Consider the following 26,619-nt stretch of genomic DNA (forward strand, 5'->3'; position numbering starts at 1 on the left):
AAATTCATTTGTATGCCTCTAATTCTTCATAATTTCATTTATTTTACTTATTTTGCTCATTTATTTGATATTTTACATGTCATTCGTTATTTTTGCTTTTGTCTTAATTTAGTTTGTTTAAACTTCATGTTATTACCTCATTGTTATAATTATTGTTGTATTTGTTATTGTGACATTTATACATGCATTCAACCTAATATCACATCATTTTTTTTACTCGATTTCAAACTTTTCAAAATTGAGCGAATGCTTGTATTTAGGATTTTCAAGGAAATTGAGCCCTAACGTATTGGGTTCCGATTTTTTTCGTTAAATCTAACAATCGAGCATTTCTCTTTAATCAAAAAAATAAGAAATCATTATTGGGAATTCAACACGTTGTGTCCTAACACATTGGATATGACACATTGATTTCTCGAAATGAAGATTTTTGCTAAAAAATAATAAAAGAAATATTCCAAGTTTGGGACTTTGAAGGAATTGTGCCCTAACGTATTAGGCCGCGATTTCTTAAATCTTGAATGAATAGATATTCTTTTAAATTTTTATTGCACGTATTCTGGCCTAATTCATTTTTGGGGAAATTAGAATGTCGTGCCCTAACGCATTGGGTGTGACATTTTCCTTCTCTAAAATGATAAGGGTCTTAATACGTAACGTTTTTAAGTTTTTTTTTTTGCTAAGGATTATATATTTTCAACTCTCGACTTCAAGAAATTAATTAATCAATTTGATACCAATTTTGGGCGTTACGAGGGTGCTAATCCTTCCTCGTACGTAATTTACTCCCGAACCCATTTTTTAAAACTCGTAGACCAAAACCGTTTTTTTAGGTGATCCAATCACACCTTAATAAAAGATTGGTGGCGACTCCCAATTTTTCATCGACAACTAATTTTTGTTTTTTTCCAAAAATAAAAATGGTTTTGACAGCTATATTATTTTTATAATATATATAGCATAAACATATAAATAAGTTATGCCAATACTTCTTAGTCATAATTTTTTATTATAAATAAATATTTTATAACACTTTTATAACATGTAAATTGTTTTTATAATAAACTTTTAATCATAAATTTAAAATTTTTAAAATTTATAATGTAAGAAATTATTTTACCATAATCATTCCACTTATACTTATTCATGCTTATAATATAATTTTATAATTCATATAAAAATAATTTTAAAATTAGATTTAAATGTAATTATGATTACTCTAATTCTTACTCTCTCTCTTAATAATTAAAAAGTGTAATTAAATATTCTAATTATAAATAGGATTAATCAATTACCGTGATTATCCAAATATATAATTATAAATCATTACACATAAATTCGATTATTGGGTAACTTTCCAACCTAGAATCAATTAAACCAATTTGTGAAATATCGCACCCGCTGCTTTGTGGCCTGTAGTTCGAAATGAAAAGGAATTAATCCAGGAGCAACCATCCGGCCCAAAGCCTTTTGAGCGGACCCAGACAGCTGGTGAGTCATCTTGACTCGACGGTCGACGGTCGCTAACTCACAGTCACAGTACAGAAACCACGAAACCCCGGCAGAGGGTTTATGAAACGAAACGAAGGCCAAATAGCAAAGGTCACCTTTGGGTTTTCTTCAAATTTCCTCAGACTTCGAAAATGGAGACGGCAAGGCTCCGTTTGGTGTTCGAGGATCCAAACATTCTCAGCAAGTCTCAGAAGAAACAAGGCCTAAAGCGAAGCTGGTTTATCCTTAAACCCCAACATCAAACCATCTTCGATCTTTCCTCCGATCTTCTCCACATTTTCGACCTCCGAAAATCTTGCCCTAATGGCCTCATACTCTCCGTATGTCTCTCTACCTCTCTCTTTCCCTCTCGCACCCGTCATGCCCTAATATATATATATATATTGTTGCCATGTTATGCCATTGATTTTTCATTGCAGATGGATGGCTTTGTTTTGCCTCCTTTCGAGCCAACTTGTATTTTAAAAGATAAAGATATTGTTAGGTTAGTATATGCAAATCGTCTTCTTTTTTCTTTTGTAAAATGTGTGTGCTTTGTTCTGCATTTTTAAATTTTAACTATGAAAACAGTGTGAAGATGAAAGGAGGGAAATCGGCCGAGATTATTAAGGCTGGAAATGGTATGAATTATTTGGAAGAATTGGAAACAATGGAGCGACTGCCCGTTAAGACCGGCGTCAAGCATCTAGCCAATGAGGAGTTTGATAAGGAAACCGGGGGATACAAAAGCGAACTGGAAGAAGATGAGCAAGAACTTGCGCCATTGGAGGATCAAGCACAAGTTGAAAGCACACCAATTGAAAACATGGTTTCAAAGAAAAGAAAGGCACGGGATAAACTTCCGAGCTCTAGGTAATTTACTTCATACAATTTTCATTAAACCTTCTTTTTTTACTCGGTTTGTTAAGTACTTGCACTGGTAATTACTTATTATCTTTAATTACATTTACCTTCAGGAAGAAGAAAAGCAAATTGGCTAGTGCTGAAAAATATCCGGTTTCTGGAGATGATGGAATTGATGTTCGTCCAAAGAAAAGCAAAAGCTCTCATAAAAAAAAGGTTTCCATCAATGACAAGGTTGTTGGTAAGGACAAGCCAGCTGACATTCAGGGAGAACCAGAGAATTCAAGCACCCCTGAAATTGATGAAACTGGTGATGACAAAACCAATCTGGGGAGGTAACATTTATCTTAAATGTAGGTGATTACAACGTATTGTAAGAGAGAAAGATTGAAAATATTGTTTGGAGTTTTAAATCCCTCTATTTGGTTTTGGTTCACCTTTTGTGCAAAATTAACCCTTTTTATTTTCCTTGTCATTGCTTCTCTTATATTTGCCTTGTGGAAGGGTATTTCTTCATTTGCTTGCTTCTGTATTATAGGTCTGCCCAGCTTCAAAACACTGGTAAAGGGAGTGCTGATGAACTTATTACAACTACTGAAGTTAAAAAGGTTATTATTGACATTATTGTTTTGAATGGAATGAATCATTAGTTTCTAATAAGATTCATTGATGTCCGAGATGGTATCTTATATCTTGGAAAAATGGTTTATGAAGTTGTGTTGTGTCCATGAAGAGTCAATGTCATTGTTAGTAGGAGCAATAAACCTGAGCCATGCACTAGCTAGCACACATATCCATGTCACATAACATAGTTTGATGTTGATGGTTAATGTTCTTGGCATGGAATTTAGAATTTTACTTTCATAAATTTCAGTTTGTCAACCAATCTTAATGGTTTATTGCTTTATCCATATTCAAATTCTAACACAAGCAAACCTTCTATTTAATTTCTTATTGTGCAGCTCCCTAGCAGAAGTGCACGACGTAAAAAGGCTAAAAGGCGATGGTTGAGGGAGCAGGCCAAACTTGTAAAGGAAAAGGTAATTTAGTCTTTAGAAAAACTGCTAAGTTATTTTGGACCTTTTAAGGCCAAGATTCAGATAAGCAGTTCTAGCAATAAAGAAATGATGCTTACACATAAATTATTGAAGTTGACAATTCAGTGTTTCTTTTGTTTACCATAGATGACTGAGTATATACACTTTTTTTTTTTTCACTTTTAGATGCTTATAAGCAAATTGTACATGGATGCAATTGAGAGTTAGTGTGATTTCTCCTTGTTTATTATAGTAAGGTGAACATTAAAGGTTGCAGCTTTATGTATTCTAGTATGTGAATGCATGCAGACATGAGTGCAATATTTCTTACACTGTTTGGTAAGCCATAAATTTTGTTAACTAATAAAGCATATGTATGGTTTGTTTGTCCATACCTATTTACCTTTAGAAAAAAGAAACTCGTACATTATTGACTTTGAAGATAATTAAGTTTTATCCGACTTGCAGCCGCAGTCAAAAGAGCTGCTGGGAAAAGATGATCAGCAATCACCTGCAAAAGAAAATCTCAAATTTTCTGAAGAATGTCTACAAGCAATTAGCAATAATGATGTCGAGGATAACGTGGTTCCAATAGTAGTAAGGCCAGGACATATTCGCTTTGAGCCCCTTGAAGAAGGTCTTGGTTCTATCTCTTTCTGGTTCTTGAGGCTTAGCTGGGTGATATTAGTGATTCACAATCTGGAATTGCAACATAAAGCTTGAGAAATGGTTTACAATGTGTCTGACATGTGTTCTTGTTTTCCAGAAGATGCTGAGCAAGCTATCCAACACAGTCAAATTTCTGTGGTATGTTTTATTGATACTTTTATCTAGTTTATAAACTTCACCATGGCTCTTTTTTTTTTCTTTCTTTTATTATCATTTTTTTGGAGAAAGTAGTTTGAGGAGTTGTACTGTCTAGCAGCAATTGGATGCCAGGGTGGGGGTGGGTGGTGATCTTATCTTAAAAGGAAGGGGAAGGAGGGGAGGGAGGGGTTAGTTTGCTGGTGAAGGTGTTTTTTTGGTTATGTCATACCTACTTTTCTGCAATTCTTGTTTACATATATCTGCATAACATATTTCCTTTATTTTCAGGTTCACAGTTTACTTGAAAAAGATAATAGAGCTAATTTAGCATACCCTTTGCCCTAAAATTTTATCGTTGTTGTCACGACCATCATTTTTTATATTGCTTAATCCAGGTCGTCAGTTTGTAGATGCATTAACATTTTCCATCATGGTTTCTTATTCAGATGGCTACTATGTTTTCATTGATGTCAAATTTTTGTTGTTTGGTTATGGCCAGAAAACCTTTCAATGGAATGGAATAACCAGCAAGAAGAAGGGTCAAAAATGGGGTATGGAGAAAACTCCTTTTCTGAGAAGGAATGATAACAATTTTAGCCATGTGAGTTCAGAAATGGTGGATGTTAACGATAAGGCCACTGTAACTAATGACATGGACTTTGACAAGCTTATGCCCTATTCTAGCTTGCCTAAGGTATATTGTGTTATTTTGCCATATATTTATTTTGGTTAATATCTTCAGAGATAGAAGCATTAATTCTTTTTCTTTAAACATAATGCAGGAGGGAGATTTAGTTGCATATCGCTTAGTTGAGCTATCTTCAACTTGGACCCCTGAGCTTTGCTCCTTCCGGGTGCTGCTCTTAACTAAAATGTTATTGTTTTATAGTTCCTAATCTTATCAACATTGAATTTTTTTTTTTGACCTAATTATGCTTATAGGTTGGAGAAATATCACATTATGATGCTGAATCCAACAGGATTATGCTGACACCAGTGCCAGGATATCCAAATGCCTCTGGGAAGAAAACAGATGAGGAGGCTTCTGAACTACCAGATACATCTCTTTACGGAGAAGATGGGTCATTAGAGGCATGTAACTGGAATTATATATTCCTCATCTGATTAGGGATTCCTTTAGTTTTCTGTGCCTGTAAAGTAGGTGGTCAGTATTCAGCTTAGACTTGTCAAATCCTTCACCATGTCTTTCTGCAATGTATTCTCTCACATGTTATACTTGCGCTTTTGAAAAATTTACATGCATGTTGAATGTTCCTTGTTTTTCTGGGACCTGTGTCATTTTGACAACTTAGACATTGAAGCCTGTGAAGTAGGTAGTCAGCTTAGACTTGTCCAATCCTTCAACATTCACCTCTGCTACATGGTCTCTCATTCATTTTAGTTATGCTGGGGAAAATTTTCATGCATGTTGAGTGACCATTTGGACTAGTCAAAGTCTCATAGAAGTTCAAACTATTTTTTAAACCATCTTATATGGAAATATATACGAGAGTGATGACCTCTCCCCATCAGTTGTTCAAGGTTACAGGACTAGGAGTGTCTTTAACTATAGTTGGGTAATATGAATAGAACTATGGCATCTTAACATCCGCATATCTGTACCTCATGTCTGTTACAAAAATTACTTGCCAGGGCTGAGTTCCAGCAGCTGTTTTATTCTTGTTGCTATTGTGCTTTCTTCCTTAGTGCAGAAAGCTAACTAGACTTATTATCATTTCTACCCAGATAGATTATTCCTCTCTAATTGATGTCCGCCTCGTCAAGCTTGGCAATTCAAATGCCACAATAGCAATTGCTGATGACAACAATGAAAATTATGCACAAAATCAAGATGTTTTAACAAGACAACCAAATGGCAGCAAGGAAGCAAACAGTGTCTCAGCTGCATCTCCTGCACAAGGTATGGATAATGCTCAGTGTTGTGAATGTTTTGTGGGCCAAACCTATGCAAGGATAGGCCATTAGTTTCAATTTTCTACTTAAGACTTAGTTTTCTCGATTGCAATCTTATTTCAGTTCATTTCTTTCCTTAGGTTTCTCAATTGTGATTTTATTTCACTTTACTTCATTTTTTTTGGTTTCAATTGCAATTTTATTTCAGTTGATTTCTTTCCTTTCTAGAATACGTTTCCAATTTCTGCAATAAGACTGATCCTTATGTAAAAGGACAAATGGAGTAATAAAACTGAAGTCAAACTTATATAAAAAAACCCTAAAGAGATCTGAGTCTTTCTAATGAGTCCCGAGATTTCAAGCTCCTTTTCATGATCTTGAGTGATGCCCATGACTCAATGACTAACTTGTCATAACATTCTGTGTGTTGAAATATCAGGTTATTGAACTGAACTAACTTCATGTTTTTTGGCAGCTAATGGTGCAGTCAATGTATGGGAAGAAATTAACCAGGCTTTGAGTGCAAAGAAGGCTGAGCTCTCTAAAGAGGATGGTTGGAGTCGAGCAGATAGTTCAGGTAGGAGCGCCTGGTCTTTTAGGGCTCTCAGACGCAGTGCTCTTGGCCCAACTATGGCCTTCTTAAGAGCACAGAATGGGATCTGAGGATTGGCACCAGCATCAGTTTGAAGTGTAGTCTCTCAATGTTTTTGAACCTCTGAAAGACGAGAGCAAGGCAATTTTGTTTTGGCTTTTGCTTTGTCATGTACACAAATTTTTCAAGTGTCGTCCAAAGTTAACGTCTTTTGTGTAGAATGCGAATGCGCTGGTTTTCACTTGTTTAACTACAGAGGAGTTTTAATCTTCTTTTTCTCATATTTAATTCCATGAGGGCGCATTTTTTGGCGGAGATAGCTCGTTTATTAGCAGCAGATTCAGGTTTAATCAGATGAATTACTGATTGTCGAGGAAAGTCTTCAATCAGAGCTGCTTCACTTTGAAGAGTTGCAAGAGATGTTAACTCGAGAAATTCTCACAGGCTTGGAGGTTGGCATTTGAAACTTGAAACTTGAATTCAATTATCATTTACAGATAATTAAACAATCACCTTGGTAGATGATGCAAATAAAGGTGACGATGTTGAAGGCTTGGATTGAACATGTTCCCATACAAACAAGGCAACATCTGTGGTACAACTGAAAGACTATAGAAATGATTGCAACTGAGTATTTATTTCAAGTTCCTATTGCTAGAGTACGGCAGGGCTTTATTTTCTTTACATGTTTTGTTAAACAATACCTTAGATGTTGTCAACAATACATCACACAAGCAGATAGAAATCACTTGCACTGCTTGGGATGCTAACTCACCTTTTACTGAGCTGCCATTTTTCCTTTTCTTAATCCATTGAGGATGTTAGGAAAAAGATCATTACCAACCTCTTCAAAGACACCCCACATCATGGTTAAGCCCCTCTTAAACATGGAAGCCCCCCCGTTCAGCCTTCTAAAACCATATAACAGTTGAAAAGTTTCAGGAACTGCTCTGGCTCCTCACCTTCTCGAACTATCTGCAGGTTGAGTAAAATTTACACGTTAGATTTTACTTCTGTAACTTATATCCATTAGCTCATACTATCACACCATGAGCAGTCTAGAACGGCTTTACAACCTAATGCATTTAAGTTCATGTTTAGGCAAAAGAAAAAATGAAACAAGAATGTCAAAGGACACTTAAAACTGCTCCAAAAGAAATCTTCAGAGAAAGTGAAGACATGTAATATGCTAACAACGATATACAATTGAAAAGCATAAAATGCCATCCGCACTTGGGACTACATCACACCCAGTTGCGGAGCCAGGATATTAATCTTAGGGGGCCAAGCTAAAATTAGCTTCTTCAAGAAGATTTTTTTTGTTTTCATCAAGAATAATTTTTTTAATATTATTTTTAATCCTATAAAAATATTGGAGAGGCCTACTTATATTTTTAGGAGGGCTATAATATATATACAAAGGGGAAAATTGTAAAAATCTTAAACCTCAGGGGGGCCTACTTATATTTTTGAGAGGGCCATAGTGTAAATTTACAAAGGATTAAATAAAAAAAATTTAAACTTTGGGGGGGACATGGCCCCCCTAGGCCTCAACGTGGCTCCGCCACCGGTCACACCCCCCATTTTTGTTTTATTGTAGAAAGGGTGTTCAGCTCACTGCTAAGGTTCAAGCCCTAGCTTGCGCAGTTGATGGGAAAGGGATCAAACTGTGTATCCAACTTGCCTTGAGAGGATGCCCATGGAACTTACTCATCTTTACTACTGTTAGTTAGCTGCAGGTATAGTCCAGTTTTCCATGCCATTTTTTCTTGTTATTCTTTATCTTCTTTATTACCTAAGAGGAAACTGATTCCACTTTGATGGCTCATGATGAATTCCAAATCAGTAATAGTGATTTATTGTAGAATGCTGAATTCTAAGTTCTATTGCCAAGGTACAATCCTAAGTCCTAACTACCTAAAATACAAAAAAAAAAAAAGGGGGAAAAAGACACGTACAATTACAAATTTTGAAAGAACATATAATTTGTCATGTAACATTCAGAACAGAAGTGCAGGGTAGCCAACTAACCTGTACAGAGGCATTTAGGGGCAAATCCATTTTATTAAGAAAGTCATGGCCAATAGATTCCCAGTGATGATGGCTATTCCCGTGTGTGTCATCACAGCTTAAAAATTGGCTCTGCCCTTTTTCACACGCGTCACGCCCTAGCCAGATATATAAAACAGTAGAATGATCACTTGCACCCAAACTTCTTTCTGAAGCCAACAACACATATACTGCAGCAGGCTCAAGGATGTCAGATCTATGCATCTCCACTTTATTGAGTGTAGGCCACTGATACAGAGCCGGGGTGGTTACCCTGGTAGGTGTCTTAAAGATACCACTAGATTGAGCTTGACATTCTCCATATTCCCTTTTATCTTCACCCCTACTATGTGACTCAATGCTAGGAACAGCTTCAACATCTAACATTAACTCTTCTCCACCATCTTCAGGTTCATAGCGATTACAATCAATGTCATTCATTACATCATCCTCCAAGTTGGGCAGAGAAAAGGACCTAGACCTTACAAGAGTACCAGGGACCTGTGCATCCGCTGATGGTAACCACATGCGTGGTGGACGATGACTCCCCCTGCGCTCTGCAAGTGAGGGGGGAGTACCTTTACAAGGCATGCAAGGATTTTCCACTCTCAAAATACAATCGGAAGAAAATGACTTTGTTGATGATGGGAAACTTTCTTTATATGGTAAACAAGAATTCTCCATCGAGGAAACATTCTTTTTGATTGGAGACAGATCGGTGGCTTCCAGGCCAGAGGGTGAAGGCTGCTGAGAAGACAAATATGACAAGTCAGACCAATTAGAGGATGAGGGTGAAAAGGTAAAAGAACTGGCATAGTCAGATGCTGAAGGTGAAAGTGAGGGAGACTTGGAACTGAGTTTTGGGCTAATAGCTGCAAAACAAGAAAAAGAGTTTGATGAACCGCAAGGAGAGCTTGGTAATAATGGAGAACCAAAAGGTGTGACTAACTTTTCTACTTCTTCACAAGGATCTTTACTTTGAATTGGGCTACAATCTGGGAAACAATCAAAGGATTCTGGTTTACCACATGGGAAGATTGATGAAGATGATGGTGACAAGATCAAAACGGTATCTTTTGTATCTTTATGAATTTCCATAACCATATCTGATCTATCATAAACTGGAGACAGGTTACAACAACCCAGTTTAGATGAATTTAGAAACTCTTTCATGATTCCATTAGCAAACTTCTGTCTTAGCCTACCCCATCCATTTTCTCTGGCAGGAAGGCAAGTTTCTGATTCAGTGTTTGACACTGAAAAAGGTGGAACAACTCCACCAGCAAGTGCTTTGTGGAAAAGTTGAAAATCCAAATCATAATCATCTACCTTCCTTTCACCTACAAAAATTTTGCTTACTGCAGCTATGTTATCATTCTCAGAAGCCAACTTAACTACCTTCCTGACCTCAGCTCTGTCACATCCATCTGCTGAGATCTGTCCACTAGCAAGGGCATCCCAGAATTCCAAGGGCTCATCCCCTTCTCTCACAGTTAAAATAGGACCCTTTGCCTGTTCATACCGAATAACCTGATTGGCAGCTGATCCAGCACTATTTGACATTACACAGTTGCATTTCTTTCCAACCCAAACATATATGGCAGAAGGAACATGCACAATAAAGGCCCCACGAGAGTCAAGTGCGAGTTTACCTGGATAATTTACCATTTTTGGCACAAGATGAAGAGCATCGTATGAGGAATGTGGAGCCATCCTATACATCCTAAGCACAGAATTGGGGCTTGCAGGCACAGCATGAACCCTCTTCTGGCACTGCAGAAGTTGGAAAGCAAACCCTGTATTTGGATTAGTCACCCCTCGAGCTGCCTTCACATACTGAAATGCGTCCTCAAAGCTCTGTCCTTCCCTCCACATGAGATAGGCAATAACCAGAGAAGATGATCTTGAAACTCCTTGGCAGCAGTGTACCAGCACCTTCCCGCCTTGTTCTTGGACATCTTCAAAGTAATCAAACACATCATAAAGAATGCTGGTGATATCCTCAGACGGGCTATCTTGTAACCAAAGTGTTTTATAAACAAGATCATGCTTGAAATACTCGGGACAAACAAAGCCAACACAGTTCAAAACATGAGTAATCCCATTTTTTCTCAAAAGTTCCCTATTCTTAGCCACGGCATCACTCCCTAAATAAATATGTTCAGCAATCCTGGAACACTCCTTATCAAAGAAAGCTAGCTTATCCCTCCTCAACTGAAACTCCCTATTGGAACCAGGACTCTCAAGGGGCTTAACTGAGCCCCTAGGCGTCTGGGGATTAGGCCAAACACCAAGATCATCAGAACCAGCTTTTGGCCACTCTTCCACAGGTCTTCTTGTTATAGAAAGGGGAGGCAAGCAAGACCTCCCCTTTGTGTTTTGCGGCGGTCTGGGGTGAGGCTTAATTGGGGAACGGTCAGTCCAAGAAACAGACCGTAGATATGGTTTACGGGCAGCAACACCGGCCCTGGCATGCCGGTCTTTTTCATCTTCGCCTAACATCTCTAATAACAAAAAAGAAAAAAGGGCCGGAGAATTCTAACAAAAAATTCCAACAACTTAATTGATACGCATTAAAGGATACTTCCAGGAAATGAAAATTATAGTCATTTTGATAATAAATAAAGAACCCTATTTTCAACCAAAACCCCTTGACTCTTCTCTCTCTTTCTTTGTTTATATTTTCCAAGTAAATGTACAAAAAGCCAAGACAAAGAACGAAGAAAATTCAAATACGAATGACCCAGTAAAACTAGTACCTGCTAGTCTTAGTTATTTACCAATAAAAAACCGTGATAGACAAAAAAGAGCAACAAGAAAGAGAAATATGTATTGTTTATTTATTTTAATAAAGCTTAGCTTAGCTGAGAGAGCCTGAGATATTTGAAGAGAGACTTACTTGAAGTCTATGGAAAACTCAACTTTGGGCAGCGGAATTTTGAGAAAGAAAAGAACAGAGTCTGATGGAGCGAGTTATGCAGGACTTCGAAATAGCCGGTACAACAGTTTGTTAATATTTAGGGATTTCATATTTAACTTATTTTCGTGACCAGATAGTACAAAATTACCATAAATTATAAAAGTAGTCACTTAAGTTTTATTTTCATCATTTAACTACTGGATTTTTCGATTTAGTCACTTAGTTTCTCAAAATTAAATATTCTAGTCGTTAACTATTGGATTTTTCGATTTAGTCACTTCATTTTTAAAATTAAATATTCTAGTCGCTATTGGATTAGTTTCCTTAAATGAGTGATTGAAAATTAATGTGGCTTTTTTTATTGGTTTAAAACAAATTTAGTCCTTTAATATTTACATATTTTATCAATTTTATCTTAAATCTAAAAATTCAACAAATTTTAGCCCTCAATGTTTACAAAATTTGTTATTTTAGTTCGATTCTTAAAAACTCAATAAATTTATCCTCAACATTTATCAAAACTTTAGTTGTAATTCTAAAAGTTTGAAAAAGAAAATAATAAAAATTCAATTTTGAATTAAAAATTATAAAAATATATTTAAAATTCTCAAAAGCTTAAATAAATTATAAAAAAACAAAAACATATGTATTAAAACCCCAAAAAATACAAAAAAAAAAAGAGAAAAGTATATCAAATGATTCAAAAAGAAATGAACACAAAATAAATTGATGAGTATTAGAGAGATGAAATTGGACATCCCCATGCGACATAGAATCGATAAAGTTATCTCTTTTGGTTTAGTTCAACTTACATTTGCAAATAAGACCTCCCCAAGAGGCTATCCCTTCATGATTCGCTACAAAGGCGTTTCTTTCATATTGTGCCACATAGGCGTTCCTTTCTTGATGTATTATCATATGATGTCATGATTCTACCTTTTGGTAAGTCTTATAGCTTTTCATGTTACAATTATAGATGGAAAAAGTGTTACAAGAAGGCCTTGCATGAGGGTTGCATGTACTTGAAATGTTAGTAGAATGTCTGTGAAGAGGATTCTAATGGAAATCTTATGATCTGTTAAGTAGTTGCTGCTACTGGATTGGGAAAGATAAACGAAGCAGAAAATCCAGATTAAAGTAAAGGTAGGCCTTTGGTTAGTTTCTAGAACTGACTCATGTATATCATTTTAATTCAAATAAATGGTTGATGCCTTTGCAGATAGGTATGCCTCATTGGGAAAATATCTATATAGAGGTAAAATATGAGAATTGATATTTGTTTGAATAAGAGGTGGTGTGATAAGTGTCTTTGTTGTTATAGAGAGAGTTGCTACATTGACTTTGGAATGTGTGGGTGATAATAATCAGTACTACATGTGTGTGTGGTCAAAGTCTAAGTAAAAAGACCTTTGATATGGTATGAGTCCAATATAGGCGAGTCTATGATATGAATAACTATGAATAGGAGATATATTGTCTAGCCTCTAGTAGGACAAGTATATTGTTAACCAGACAGACATATTACTGTGAAATGGAGATTGATTTTGTAGCCTCTGGTAGGGCAGGTATATTGCTAACCAGACTGATAGATCACAAAATAAAATTTGTGGAAAGTCCATAGCCATGACATCATATGATAATATGCCAAGAGAGCGTAAAGGTATAAGACCATATGGGAGAGGCCCTATGGCATCCACAACAATGGTCTGTCGGGACAGTAAACTTGGATTACCTGAAAAGCTTTTATGGCAATTTCTTTGGAAAGCCTTTGTTGCAAATTCTCTAGAAAGATTTTGTGGAGAATTCTCTAGAAAGCCTTTGTAGTGAACTATCTGGAAAGCCTTTGTGGTGAATTCTTTGGAAAACCTTTGTGGGAAACTCTCTAGAAAGCCTTTGTGGCAAACTCTCTAGAAAGCCTTTGTGGCGAATTCTCTTAAATGCTTTTATGACATATTATCTGAAAAATCCTTTGTGGCATATCATTTGGAAAGTCTTCGTGGCATATCATCTAGAAAGCCTTATGGTGTGTCAACTAGAAAGCTTATACGGTGGATCACCTGGAAAGCCTATATGGCGAATTCTGTAACGTTTAAGTGGTAAGTTGATATTCCGCCCTTGTGGCAAAACCTAGGCACGTCTATGAGGCATCTTCTGAAAGAATTCTCGACAATGTAATCGTTTGATGAACCAACCATAATAGTGTGCCAAAATAAAGAACTTGACGAGTCCGTAGTGATAGATAGCGTAAAAGACCATCAAACTTAAAAATGTTCTCATTCTATATAGAAACCCTTTTGAAATCCTTGAGATGATCTAAGTTATTACATTAATCTATGTAAGTATGTTTATATGAATTAATTGGAAGATTTTGTGTGAACTGTGTTGGTGACTACCAAAGTTAGTAGGAGAATAAGTCAAGATTAATATCCATATGAATATTATCTTGAGGCATGTATTTAACTACTATGTTTAAAGAGAATGCAGAATAGATTTTTTACTAAGGTTGAAGCTTGTAATCCACTAGTCAGATGGATCGTCTGTAAGGTGTTCAATTGTAGAGGCAGGCATATAATTATCCGCCAAGAATCAGAAATGTATCCTAAAAAAATCTGAAAGGAATTTCAGAACTCTCAAGTTGAGAAATCCAACATCATCGTTTAAAGGTAAACTAATTGAGACTCACTAGGTTCCATTGAACTTATGGGTATTTATTTGTAATGTTGGTTACTGAGTTAAATCAGCTCGCTTGGAGAGGCCAAGCCAGGGATACGTCAAGGTGGATGACTGTAGAGCGATATAAGGCATATAGAGGGACACTTTTGAAAACATTTTTTCAAATGGAAAATAGAATTAGACACCACATTAAGTCTGTTTTAATAGAGTTTTAAATAATATGGTCTTATACTATCATTAAGAATCAATTGTAATCAAACAAACATTTACCTTTAGAATCTCTGACTTAGAATAAAAATAAATAAGAAAGCAACATATTCAGTAAAATATTTGCCAATTTAAAAATTTTTGTTAATTTCTTAAGTCTGGTAACATCCTAAATTCAAATTCTATAAGTCGGGTCGAGAATAGGGTGTTATATCCTCAATTTTTCGATTCTATCACTTTGATCGCTGCCAAACACGCGAACGTCTGGACTAGAAATACTGCAGCAAATAAATATCTAATTAAACAACGATGTCTATAAGTATATGTGTCAAATTATAATATTGTTAAGAATGTTATAATGAAACACTCCGGGAAGCATTCCAAAAATCATACCTAAGGGAGGTTGAATTAAACCTAAATTAACTCTCTACACTAATAGGGCTAAATAGTACTAATTTAAAATCATATTACGAAAACCAAATTAAAATGGATTAATTAACATAAAATTATTTAAAACTAAAATCATCCAACTAACAATTGAATTTATATCCAATAAAACAGGCAAGTGATCAACTCATTTTAGTGTTCCTAATTAATTTGAGATATGAATTTATTTGTTTATTTAAATCATGATATTTGTAACTAGCATTTGGATGATATTGATGAGACATTGTTTCATTGCTAAAATGAAACTTTGTAGATGATTATAGAATATAAATAATTTTGGTGGTTGTTTTGTTAAAACCTCAAGCTAAATGGGTTTTATATATGATTGCATATTTTTTATGTTATAAAATTTGGATTAGAAGTGGTTTTGACTAGAAATGAAATAAGTCATATGCATATGCATAGTTAATTTTTCTAATAAGATCACTAGTCCGGTATGAGATCGTCTAATGACAATATATAACATGATAATCATATATTTGAAGTTGAGATCTTATTATGCATATTTATGATTATGTATTTTTTATATGGCTTGGATATGATCTATAATCTCATGGTTCTATAAAATTTTGAGATGTGGTAAATTTTAAAATTTATCTTAGAAGCCATGAATCAAAGATCTCATGAGTATGAGATAGTAATATGAATGTTAGTTGACCCATATACGTAATGGACATGATTTTTATCATAGTCAAAAAATAATTGATAATGTCCATGATGGAGGGTGAATAAATGTGTGATTTTATAGTTGTTTGATTGGACAATTGATGGTCCTTTAATATGACTATATGTTACACCCTTGGAAAACCTCAACCCCCATCTGGCGGACTGAGGCGTTATACAGCAAGCAGGCTTAAACTTGATTTATTATTTTTATAATTTTAGCAAAACGTAGGAAAACATTTGGCAATTTACCATAATAAAAATAGTTGAAGCTATTGAAGCATGATCGACAAAGTAGGGCACTTTAAAACGATACGCCAAGCAGGCCTTTTAGAGTGCACCATACATTTTGTAAAATATATTCATAATAAGAAACATGTGCATCGTTTGAAAATACAAGATTGATATATCACACCACCTCGATATAATCATATGGATGTTACATAACAAACATAGCCGAGGCTCACAACAGAGGTTGTTTTATCTGGCTGAGTCCCTTCTACAAGCCCTTTACGCCGAGGTGCTGCCTGAAAAATGGAATGAAAGGGAGTAAGCTCAAAAGAACTTAGAAAATGCTCAACCCTTTCCAAGAAAATTCCATGAGTAGAAATGATTGGACATATATATATATACATATATAAATAACAATAAGTTAACAGACTTCCCATAGAGACAGTTGGGCTTCTACCCTCTTACATACAACAACGTCGGATACATATACCTGGCGGATAGTATCCCCTGGCGGACTCTACCATTTGTAGAATACAATATGCAACTACTTTCCCAGAGAACAGTCTCGTTAACATCAATAGAATAGATACTTCCCAAAAGCTACGTTCACTTACTCTATCATCCCAGACATACTTGTTGACTAGAATCTATATGCCTACGGAGCATGACTCTCCTTTGGCGAATATACGCTAAGCACTACAACTAACATATACATTTCACCAAAAACACAATAAATAAGATTAATAATTAATACTTATCATGCAATACAAGTACATAATTAACCTTTCTATTTTGTGGTCTTATAACTTACTTCGAATTATGTAACATGCATTACATGCAACAAATCTAGATTCATATTTTCTTACCCTTTTCCACGTCTTTCCTTGTGCTAACCTTGAATCCAATATTAAAACATCATAATGGATCTCTTAGTCCACACTATTTCGTACATATGCATGTTTTCCCATGAGATTAGGTCTCTTTGCCTTGGTTAACAACTAACATGCCATACAGATGGCATCACCCATAACGCCAGGTTGGTTAGCAACTAACATGCTCTACCAGTAACCCAACACATACGCCAATTTGGTTAGCAACTAACATGCCCTATTTGTGGCCTACCTTATTCGCTTGTCTGGTTAGCAACTAACATGCCCTACTAGTGGCCCAACTTATCCAGATACTGGGTTTGCACACTAAGGAAGTCATGTTTGTTTCTTATCACTTATATGAGTCTGCAGATGATTACATGCAACAACTTACCACGGTTCAGAGAATAGTTTTACTTGTACTCATAACCTTTAACTATGATAAACCATAAACTATCAGTATATATGGACATGAAGGAGACTCACAAAAGATTCAAACAAATTAGATACTCACTAAAAATCTCAAAGAAGCTGGTTACACCACAAGTATTTCACTACACTCCACGACCTCTACTTATTATTCAGACCCTCGTTGGTTTTTCTTCAATGAGGTTATTCCCTCTTATCGGGGTATAAGAAATAAAACAAATTAGAAGAAAGAAAGAAGAACCCCCTACTGCGTCAGTTACACAATTATTTATATTCCACATGATTCTCACAATAAACCTACACGTGGCCAGCAGTTAGAGCTGATTTTGCACCCCCTGGTGGCCGACATATCAATCTATAGACAACCCTTTCTACCAAACACCACTGCTACCACTAATTAGAGTGGTACACTTTGCTTGTACTCATAAGCAACCAACTAAACAACTCATTTAACTACCTAAACACATCAAGTTGTCATTTACAATGCTTTAGTTCAAATCCAACTAGGTCTTAACAAGGAACCTACTAAAACTGAACAATATACTCATGTCTCACAAGCAAGTATGGTAAACTGTTCTACAGTTGCGACCTCACCCATCGTACTTACAAAGAAAACTATCGGGTCTAACAATTTGCCACTAGTGGACTTTACATACCAAATAAAATAGACCACTTGGCGAATACTAACAGAAGGGTCCACCAACACAAAACTCACCAGGAGAATCTGTTCATTGGTGAGTTCTCCACATCAACCATGCCAAGACATATAGATCAGTAACCTACACTAGGCCAAGAGACGAAAATTCTACCACATCTTTACAGACTTATCGAAGTAGTCAAACAATGCGCCAATCATAGCACAACAATCAACACTAACTTAACCTAACGATAGGGCATAAATCAGCCTTCCTTAGCTTATACTTTAGCCAACAACCAGCCCACACAAAACACCAACTGGGACTATGTCGGGCGGGGTGTTACAACCTTTGTATGTATATGGTCTATTATATTTGACTATAAATACAAAAAAAAAAACAAAGGTTTTAAAGTCAAGTATTGACTTTGAAAAGAAATTACGAAAAATAACAAATATGTTGTCTAGTTTCACCAAGGGAAAAGATATGATGTATGGTTTCATATATTTGGTGTTTGTGAAATTAATTTCTTGGACACCAAGGAATAAATAAAGTATCCAAATATGAAATTGTAATGATAAAAAAGATAAAGTGATCATGTAATTTGACTATAGTAGAAATGATATCCTTGATAATATTTTTTTTTCTGAAAGAATCGATAATTGAACATGGTGGGGATGTTGGTCTTGTGAATTTTCAAGACACAAATAAATATAAAGTTTCACCTTGTAGTATAGTTAACTACCATAGCTATGTTGGAAAGTTGAAATTTTGGGATGAGATACAAGCCTATTATATTTGAGTCACCCGTTATGGAAACTCAACTGAACGCTTAGTATAATGTCAAGTCTTAAGTTCAATGAGAAAAAGTACATCATCAATATGTGTTAGAGTGTTATAATTATGGGAGCACTCTCGATTGGATCTACCTATGTGAGTGGAAGTAAGGTCGCTTCTAGGAGCTCAAGGCTTGGCTCTGAAAACACTCATGAAAAGAGGTTACAGACACATGGTCTTAATAATGTCTTTGTATACTATACATTGATTGGTGTTGAAATCATTGTGCAGGATGTGTTCGGTTAATCAAATGGAATATTTGGTTCAAATCATAGCCTACCATGCAATTCCAATTAAATTTAACATGTTTTCACTAAGTGAAGGTTCAATCATAAGACACCTTCATTTATGTAATTGATTTCCAAGATTATCAAAATCTAGATTATTTTGAAAATGGGGAGATTGTTGAAATATTTTCAAAATATATATAGTGTTCCAATAGTTACAAATGAAAAGCTTCAAGTAATCAAAAGTTATGTCACTTGGTTATTAACAAATAGTCATAATTATTCAAGTAGATATCTATTGAATAATTATGTTTATTGCTAAAGATATGACTACCCATTTGAGTTGTTATGTCTTTATGAAGAGACATAAGGCCTCTTATAAATAGGAGTGAAGTTTCATTTAGATGACAACCAAAAAATATAGAAAAATTTTACTTTCTAATCTCCTACCATTTTTTATATTTCTAGATTGTTCTATAAAGAATTACTCTAGAAATTCTTTATAAACATGGATATCCTTGTTATGCTTCATTCAGTGCTTAATGGATTGTTTCCGTTAATGCAAAACATAGACAATCATTAGGCTTCATTATATCCTTGATATAACACCCCAAACCCGGCCTAGACGTTATAGCCGAATCTGGCGATGTCACATGAAAAGGGATTTGAAGATAAGATTGCCGATTTTAAAAACCGTTACAGAAGTTAACTTATATTTAATTGAAAAAAAAACTATTTGATTTGCTTTAAAACTTGTCTCTTAGCGGAAGCTTTTGTAACCAATTAATTTAGGGAAAATCATTTCTATTTACGAAAAGCCTTAGCTTTTAGAAAAAAATCGTGTTTTGTGGAGTTGCAATTTTTAAAAAAATCGATAAAAAATAGTATAAAGTCCCAAATTAAAAGCCAACCAGTCCATAGTCCAGAAGATACATCAAAAACCCAAAATAAGTAATAAATTCTAGGTATTAATGGAAAGCAGTCTAAAATTTATGTGTGGCCACCATTGAGTCCTTCACTGCACCGACCCGTCAAGTTTGGGGATTACCTATACAGATTAAACAGAGAAAGGGCGAGTTTTCGCAAACTCAGTGTGTAATCCCCACAGAAAACATGCTTACAGATAATCAACAGAATTGAGCTAGATACAGTCTGGGGCCCGTGCCCATCACAGAATCAGTTTGGGCCTTAGCACATTCAAATACAGTTTCAGAAATATATTAGGGCCTTGGCCCATATCAGATACAGAACGCAGATACAGTAAATCAGAATCCTACCCACCAGCCTCTACAGACCATCTCCTTCCAACCCTACACACCATGTGTGGATTAAACCAACCCATCCATCCCTTCACACCATGCTGTACCAAAATGCGACACATAGTCAGAAGGTTGCAGTTGAGCTACCAGATAACAGGCTTAATAGCCTTTCAGACACTTCCTCCAAATATCATCAACCCACCTCGATGCAATGCAACATAAAAATTATGTCATGCCATTATGCAATTAATAATACATACATTCAGATATCTTAAGTCATGCTCGATATAGAAATCAGACAGACAGATCACACATATAAGAGTGTAAGTAAAGCTTACCGACCCTACAATAGGTCCACAGTCGACTTGGGCGACCCGTGCAACCTTACAAAACTTTTTAGAGAAATGGGCTTACAAACCCATATGGCCCACTCGGCCCAAATTGGCCTTGGCCACGTGATCCATTTTTAATGTAACTCGTGCTAGTTATTTATTCATATATGTTTTCACTATTTACTTATATGTTCCTTCAAAGCTGTCTACTTGAGTCACTGTTGCTAAATTACTTATATCTTGAGGTACAAGATTCTGAATTAAGATCCGCTAAATGTATTTGAAACTAGACTCAAATACCTTTCTACCATAAAATTTTTAGAATTTTTGGTTCAGCCAATAAGTACAGTAAAATTTTCTAATTACCCCTGTTCTGCTGTCTGACAGCTTCGTCCTTTCTTTGCTAAATATTAATTATCTCTTAGTACAAAATTTTGATAATTTAAATATGTAAATTTTAACCCCTAATTATGTTTCTCCAATTTTTGATGATTTTCCAAAGTCAAAACAGGGGAACCTAAATTCAATTTGACCTTGTCTCACAAAGTTTATTACACCTCACGATTTACAATTCCATTACTTACACCGTTTCTTCTATGAGAAACTAGACTCAACAAGATTTAATTCCATATTTTTTTAATCCTCTAATTCGATTTCCACAATTTATGGCAAATTTTCAAAATTATCCTACTGCTACTGTCCAAACAGCAAACAATTTCTGCTTTTCGTTGAATCTTTTTTTTTTTTGTGTTTTGGGTACACACCTGGTTTTTTTTATGCTAAAACAGTTTCCGAGCACTCCAAATCCTATAATCAAGACACTCAACATCAATTTAACGGATTTACAAGCGAATTGACAACCAAGAACGAATAGAAACCCAACTTAACACCAACGATAACCCTCCATTTAACTATTGTTAAGACGAGAACATTGAATTCACCAGTCTGAGCCTCCCCCTATGCCCAAATCGCAGAGAAAAAATATTGCTACTTCAGTTGTTAAGAGATTCATGATAGAAACGAAGAGAAACATTTATCGAAACTAAGCGAGCACTAACCGCGTGCTAAAATGAAGGGAAATAAATGGATTAGGGAAAAATCAAGAAGAAGAAAAAGAAGAGGAAGATGGAAAAACTCAGAGAATTTCGACAAGAGGAGAGGGAGAAGAATAGATGGCAAATTTTTTTTGGAAAAAAGAGTCAAAATTTGATTAAATGAAAAAATATAAAATAAAATCCCGATAATCCCCAAAATCCTTTAATCTTCTCCCCTAATTCCCACTGCACATCCACTACTCAGAATCTCCTTATTACGCAACTCTATCCCGAAATATGAGCACAAAAAATAATATCGTTGCCTGCACAGGGATTTGAACACAAGACCTCCACCATAATAACACACCATTTAACCACCAGACCAACAGACCCATTCTGATATAATTTACCCAACAATCAAATAAAAGCATACTAAACAAGAGTAAGGCCTAATTCATTCAAAATACCAAAATTTGCTCAAGCAAAGGCTCGATCTTGCGACCTCCCAAACACACCCAGAACACATAACCACTAAAGCAGATATATATTTTGTATCATATTTTCCCAATAGTGAAATTAGAAATTTTGGGGTGTTACAACTCTACCCCCTAAAAGAAAATTTCATCCTCGAAATTTTACCTGATCAGAACAGATGAGGATATTGCTGACATATCTTATCCTCAGGCTCCCACATGGCCTCCTTAGTGCTATGATTATGCCATAGAACCTTCACTAAGGAAATAGACTTTTTCTGAAGGGCCTTTACTCAAGCTCCAGAATCTGAACCGACTCCTCCTCGAAGGTCAAGTCTGGTCTAACCTCAATCTCCTCAACAGAAACAACATGTGTGGGATCAGAGCAGTAGTGCCTCAACATCGAGACGTGAAAAACATCATGAATGCAGTCTAACTCCGAAGGTAACTCTAACTGATAAGTGACAGGTCCCACACATTTCAGAATGCAGTAAGGTCCAATAAACTGAGGGCTCAGCTTGCCTTTGCGACCGAACCTCAAAACCTTTTTCCATGACGAGACCCTAAAAAAACAAAGTCCCCCACAGAATACTCGATCTCATACCTCTTCAAATCTGCATGCGATTTCTGCCCATCAGAAGTCGCTTTTGAACGATCCCGAATCAATCTAACCTTATCCTCTATCTTAGAGACCAGTTCAGGACCCAGAACACGTCACTCGCCCAACTCTGTCCAACATAAATGAGTGCGACACTTATGACCGTACAGTGCCTCGTAAGGTGCCATTTGGACTGGAAGTTATTATTATAGGCAAACTCCACTAACGGCAAGTACTCCTCCCAACTGCCTCGGAAATCATTAACATAGCTCTTGAACATGTCTTCTAGTATTTGAATCACCCTTTTCGACTAACCATTTGTCTGAGGATGAAAAATAGTACTGAAGTCTAATCTTAAACCCAGAGCCTCATGAAGCTTCTTCCAGAATCAAGATGTGAAACGAGGATCCTGATCGAAAATGATCGAGACAGGTACCCCATACAGTCTCACTATTTTTGGTATGTAGAGCTTAGCTAATTTTTGAAGAGAAAAGTCTGTCCTTACCCGGATGAAGTGAACAGATTTGGTAAATCAATCCATGATGACCCAGATAGAATCCTTCTTAGTGGGTGTTAGAGGCAACCCACTAATGAAGTCTATCGTTACTCGCTCCCATTTCCATAACAGTATCTTAACCGGCTGCAGCAAACCTAAAGGTAACTGATGCTTAGCCTTAACCTACTGACAAGTCAAACAGCGAACAACAAAGTCGGTAACCTCACGCTTCAACCCTGACCACCAGTACAATTCCCGAAGATCTCGGTACATCTTGTTCCCACCAGGATGCATAGTATAGGGACTACCATGTACCTCTCTCAGAATCGACTGCCTTAAATCCTCATCATTCGGTACACAAATCCGATCGCAGAAAAAAGTACCCCATCACTGTTCATCCCAAAATCAGTAGTGCCACCATTCTCAACCTGATGAAAACGTAACCTGAGAGATTTATCCCCAACTGTTTACCTCGAATCTATTCAATCCATGTCGGTTTGACCTGAAGTTCTGCCAACAGACTTCCATCGTCGAGTAGGCTAAGTCAAGCGAATATCACTCTCAGATTGGTCATAGCCCTACGACTCAATGCATCGGCCATCATATTGGCCTTGTCAGGATGGTACTCAATGTTACAATCATAATCCTTAAGCAGCTCAACCCATCTACGCTACCTAAGATTTAACTCATTCTGAGTGAGGAGATACTTGAGGCTCTTATGATCAGTGTAGATAATACACTTCTCACCGTACAGATAATGCCTCCAGATTTTCAATGCAAAGACTACGGCGACCAACTCCAAATCGTGCGTCGGATAGTTTGCCTCATGTGTTTTAAGCTGACGAGATGCATATGCAACCACCTTACCATCCTGCACCAACACACATCCCAAACTGACATGTGATGCATTACTATAAACTGTGAACTCCTTTCCAGGTTCAAGCTGTACCAAAATAGGAGCCTCAGTCAGTACAGTCTTAAGCTTCTCAAAGCTCTCTTGCTGCGCATTAGTCCAGTCAAACGGTACACCTTTACGTAACAGCTTAGTCATGGGTGCTGCGATCAGTGAAAATCCTTTCACAAACTGTCGGTAATAACTTGTCAGCCCCATAAAGCTGCAGATCTCAGACACATTCTTAGGCTGCTTCTGTTCCAATACAACCTCAATTTTTTGAGGATCGACTCGAATCCCCTTAGCAGACACCACATGACCCAAAAACGTTACTTCATATAACCAGAACTCGCACTTGCTGAACTTAGCATAGAGTTGTTTTTCCCTCAAAATCTGAAAAACAATCCTAAGGTACTCGTCATGCTCATCCTAAGTTCTCGAATAAACCAATATGTCATCGATGAACACCACTACAAACCGATCTAGGTAGGGCTGAAACACTTGGTTCATCAGATCCATGAAAGTTACCGGTGCATTAGTCAGTCCAAATGGCATCACTAGGAAGTCGTAGTGACCATAACAAGTCCTAAATGCCGTGTTATGCACATTAGCCTCCTTAACCCTCAAGTGATGATACCCAGAACGCAAGTCAATTTTGGAGAACACAAACGCCCCTCGGAACTGGTCAAACAAATCATCAATACTCGGAAATGGATACTTGTTCTTAATATTCAACTTATTTAGTTGTCGGTAGTCGATACACATCCTCATGGATCCATCCTTTTTCTTAACAAACAGTATCGGTGCTCCCTACGGGTACACACTAGGGCAGATGAACCCACGATCCAATAACTCCTAAATTTGAGCCTTAAGCTCCGTAAGCTCCCTCGGGGCCATTCGGTAAGGGGCGATAGACACCAGAGCTATACTAGGAAGGAGCTCTATCCCAAACTCCACTTCACGATTCAGAGGTAAACCCGGCAACTCTTCAGGAAAGACGTCCTGAGCATCTTATGCTGTTCTGATATCCTTAACTATAGAGTCTCCAAAATCTGAAACACTTACATAGGCCAAGAATGCCTCACATCCCTTACGAACCAACTTCTCCACCACCAGTGCAGAGATCACATTAGATAAGTAGTTTCGACGTTCTCCGATCCTGACTACCTCTATATCCTCCTCGGTGATTTTTGCCTTCTCGACCAGGGCAGAAAGATCTCATTCCCTCTGCGGGGCTATCAAAACTCTCAAATTATCTCTGAGCCCATCCTCAAAGCGGACACATCGCTCATACTCAGCTGCCACCATACCTCGCGTATAGCGGCTTAGTTTTAGAAACTCAGCCTCACACTCGACCACTGATCGATCCCCCTGTGTAAGATTCAGAAACTCCCCCTACATGCATCCACATAACTAGCTCTGACATATTTTCCCTAGAATGCGATCTTAAAGAACACCTAGGTCAGACGTTTGGGCTGAGTGCCCTCCTTAACGGTCAGCCACCACTGATAAGCCTCGTCCCGCAACAGCAAGACTGCACCCTTTAATTTCTACTTAGGGGTGCAATCTAGATCATCCATGATCCTCTCCGTGGCCTCAATCCAATATTCAGCCACATTAGGGGTGACCCTAGTAACACCCTTGAAGAGCTCATCTCCATTGGACTACAGTCATTCTGTAACCGACCCTAGACCCCTAAATCTAGTATTGGGCCCAGCGACCCTCTCCGAAATCCTTAGCATAGCCTGGGACAATGCATCGTCCCAGCCATGCAATCTGGAGACCCAGTCTCAGTAGCGGGCGACACTGGCATCTCAATCGTATCCAAATTTGGCAGGCTACCCAATGACGAGGACTCAGCTCGAGCCCCTCTACGGCCTTTACCTTGGCCTCTAGTACCCTGTCCACGGATACCTCGTGCGCTCATATCTAATTAGATATATCTAGTATTATAAGTTTTATGAATCAGTTACAGTTCCAGTGTTTATTAACAAATGTTTTATGTAAAATTGTATCGGTTATTCAGAGTTTATTTTCATAAATCACAGTCTCACTATAGTTTCCAGTTTCTCTACAATTTTCAGTATACACTAACTAAAGTGTTTTCAGTACAGTTTACTACCTATAGTAGTTTTAGAATATACTATCCATAACAGTTTCAGTTTAAAATAAATCACAATTCAGAATACTTATAGGATCGGCGCTGGAGACTCGGTGTACCACTTACTCAGTAAAAACATTTCAAATCATTTAGAAATCAATCAATTTTTTGAAAGCCCAATTTTTATAAAACCCATAATCCACAGCCGAGTTTTGTAACCTGACGCTGATACCACTAAATATAACACCCTAAACTAGGCCTAGACGTTATGGTCGAATCTGGCAATGTCACATGGAAAGGGATTTGAAGACTAGATTGTCGAGTTTAAAAACCGTTACACTAAGTTAGCTTTTATTTAATTCGAAAAAAAACTAGTTGATTTTCTTTAAAACTTGTCTCCTAGCGGAAGCTTTTGTAACCAATTAATTTAGGGAAAATCGTTTCTATTTATGAAAAACCTTAGTTTTTAGAAAAAAAATCGTGTTTTATGGAGTTGCAGTTTTAAAAAATCCATAAAAAAGTATAAAGTCCCAAATTTAAAG

General features: G+C 36.6%; 2 protein-coding genes across 3 annotated transcripts; one reads left to right on the plus strand and one right to left on the minus strand.

Annotated features, from left to right (window-relative positions):
- The first annotated feature begins 1,372 nt into the window (after positions 1 to 1,372).
- On the plus strand, positions 1,373 to 6,986 carry LOC105785829 (coilin). 2 transcript variants are annotated; one of them, XM_052633824.1, is made up of 13 exons: positions 1,373 to 1,832; positions 1,932 to 1,996; positions 2,083 to 2,364; positions 2,469 to 2,690; positions 2,894 to 2,963; positions 3,318 to 3,395; positions 3,861 to 4,029; positions 4,159 to 4,199; positions 4,699 to 4,893; positions 4,982 to 5,053; positions 5,142 to 5,295; positions 5,950 to 6,120; positions 6,589 to 6,986. In XM_052633824.1, exons 1-13 carry the CDS (start codon positions 1,644 to 1,646, stop codon positions 6,774 to 6,776), a joined length of 1,896 nt encoding a protein of 631 aa, XP_052489784.1. In that variant the 5' UTR covers positions 1,373 to 1,643; the 3' UTR covers positions 6,777 to 6,986. The 2 variants fall into 2 exon arrangements, with proteins under 2 accessions (XP_052489784.1, XP_052489786.1); XM_052633826.1 differs by having other exon boundaries at positions 4,162 to 4,199.
- A 256-nt stretch (positions 6,987 to 7,242) lies between these two features.
- On the minus strand, positions 7,243 to 11,641 carry LOC105785828 (protein-tyrosine-phosphatase MKP1). Its single transcript, XM_012611993.2, has 2 exons — positions 8,737 to 11,641; positions 7,243 to 7,680 (listed from the first exon to the last, which is right to left on the minus strand). The coding sequence occupies exons 1-2, from the start codon at positions 11,254 to 11,256 to the stop codon at positions 7,609 to 7,611; spliced, it is 2,592 nt and encodes an 863-aa protein (XP_012467447.1). The 5' UTR covers positions 11,257 to 11,641; the 3' UTR covers positions 7,243 to 7,608.
- Positions 11,642 to 26,619: the final 14,978 nt, after the last annotated feature.

Source organism: Gossypium raimondii, chromosome 1 (genome assembly GCF_025698545.1).
Source record: "Gossypium raimondii isolate GPD5lz chromosome 1, ASM2569854v1, whole genome shotgun sequence".
Lineage (NCBI taxonomy): Eukaryota > Viridiplantae > Streptophyta > Magnoliopsida > Malvales > Malvaceae > Gossypium > Gossypium raimondii.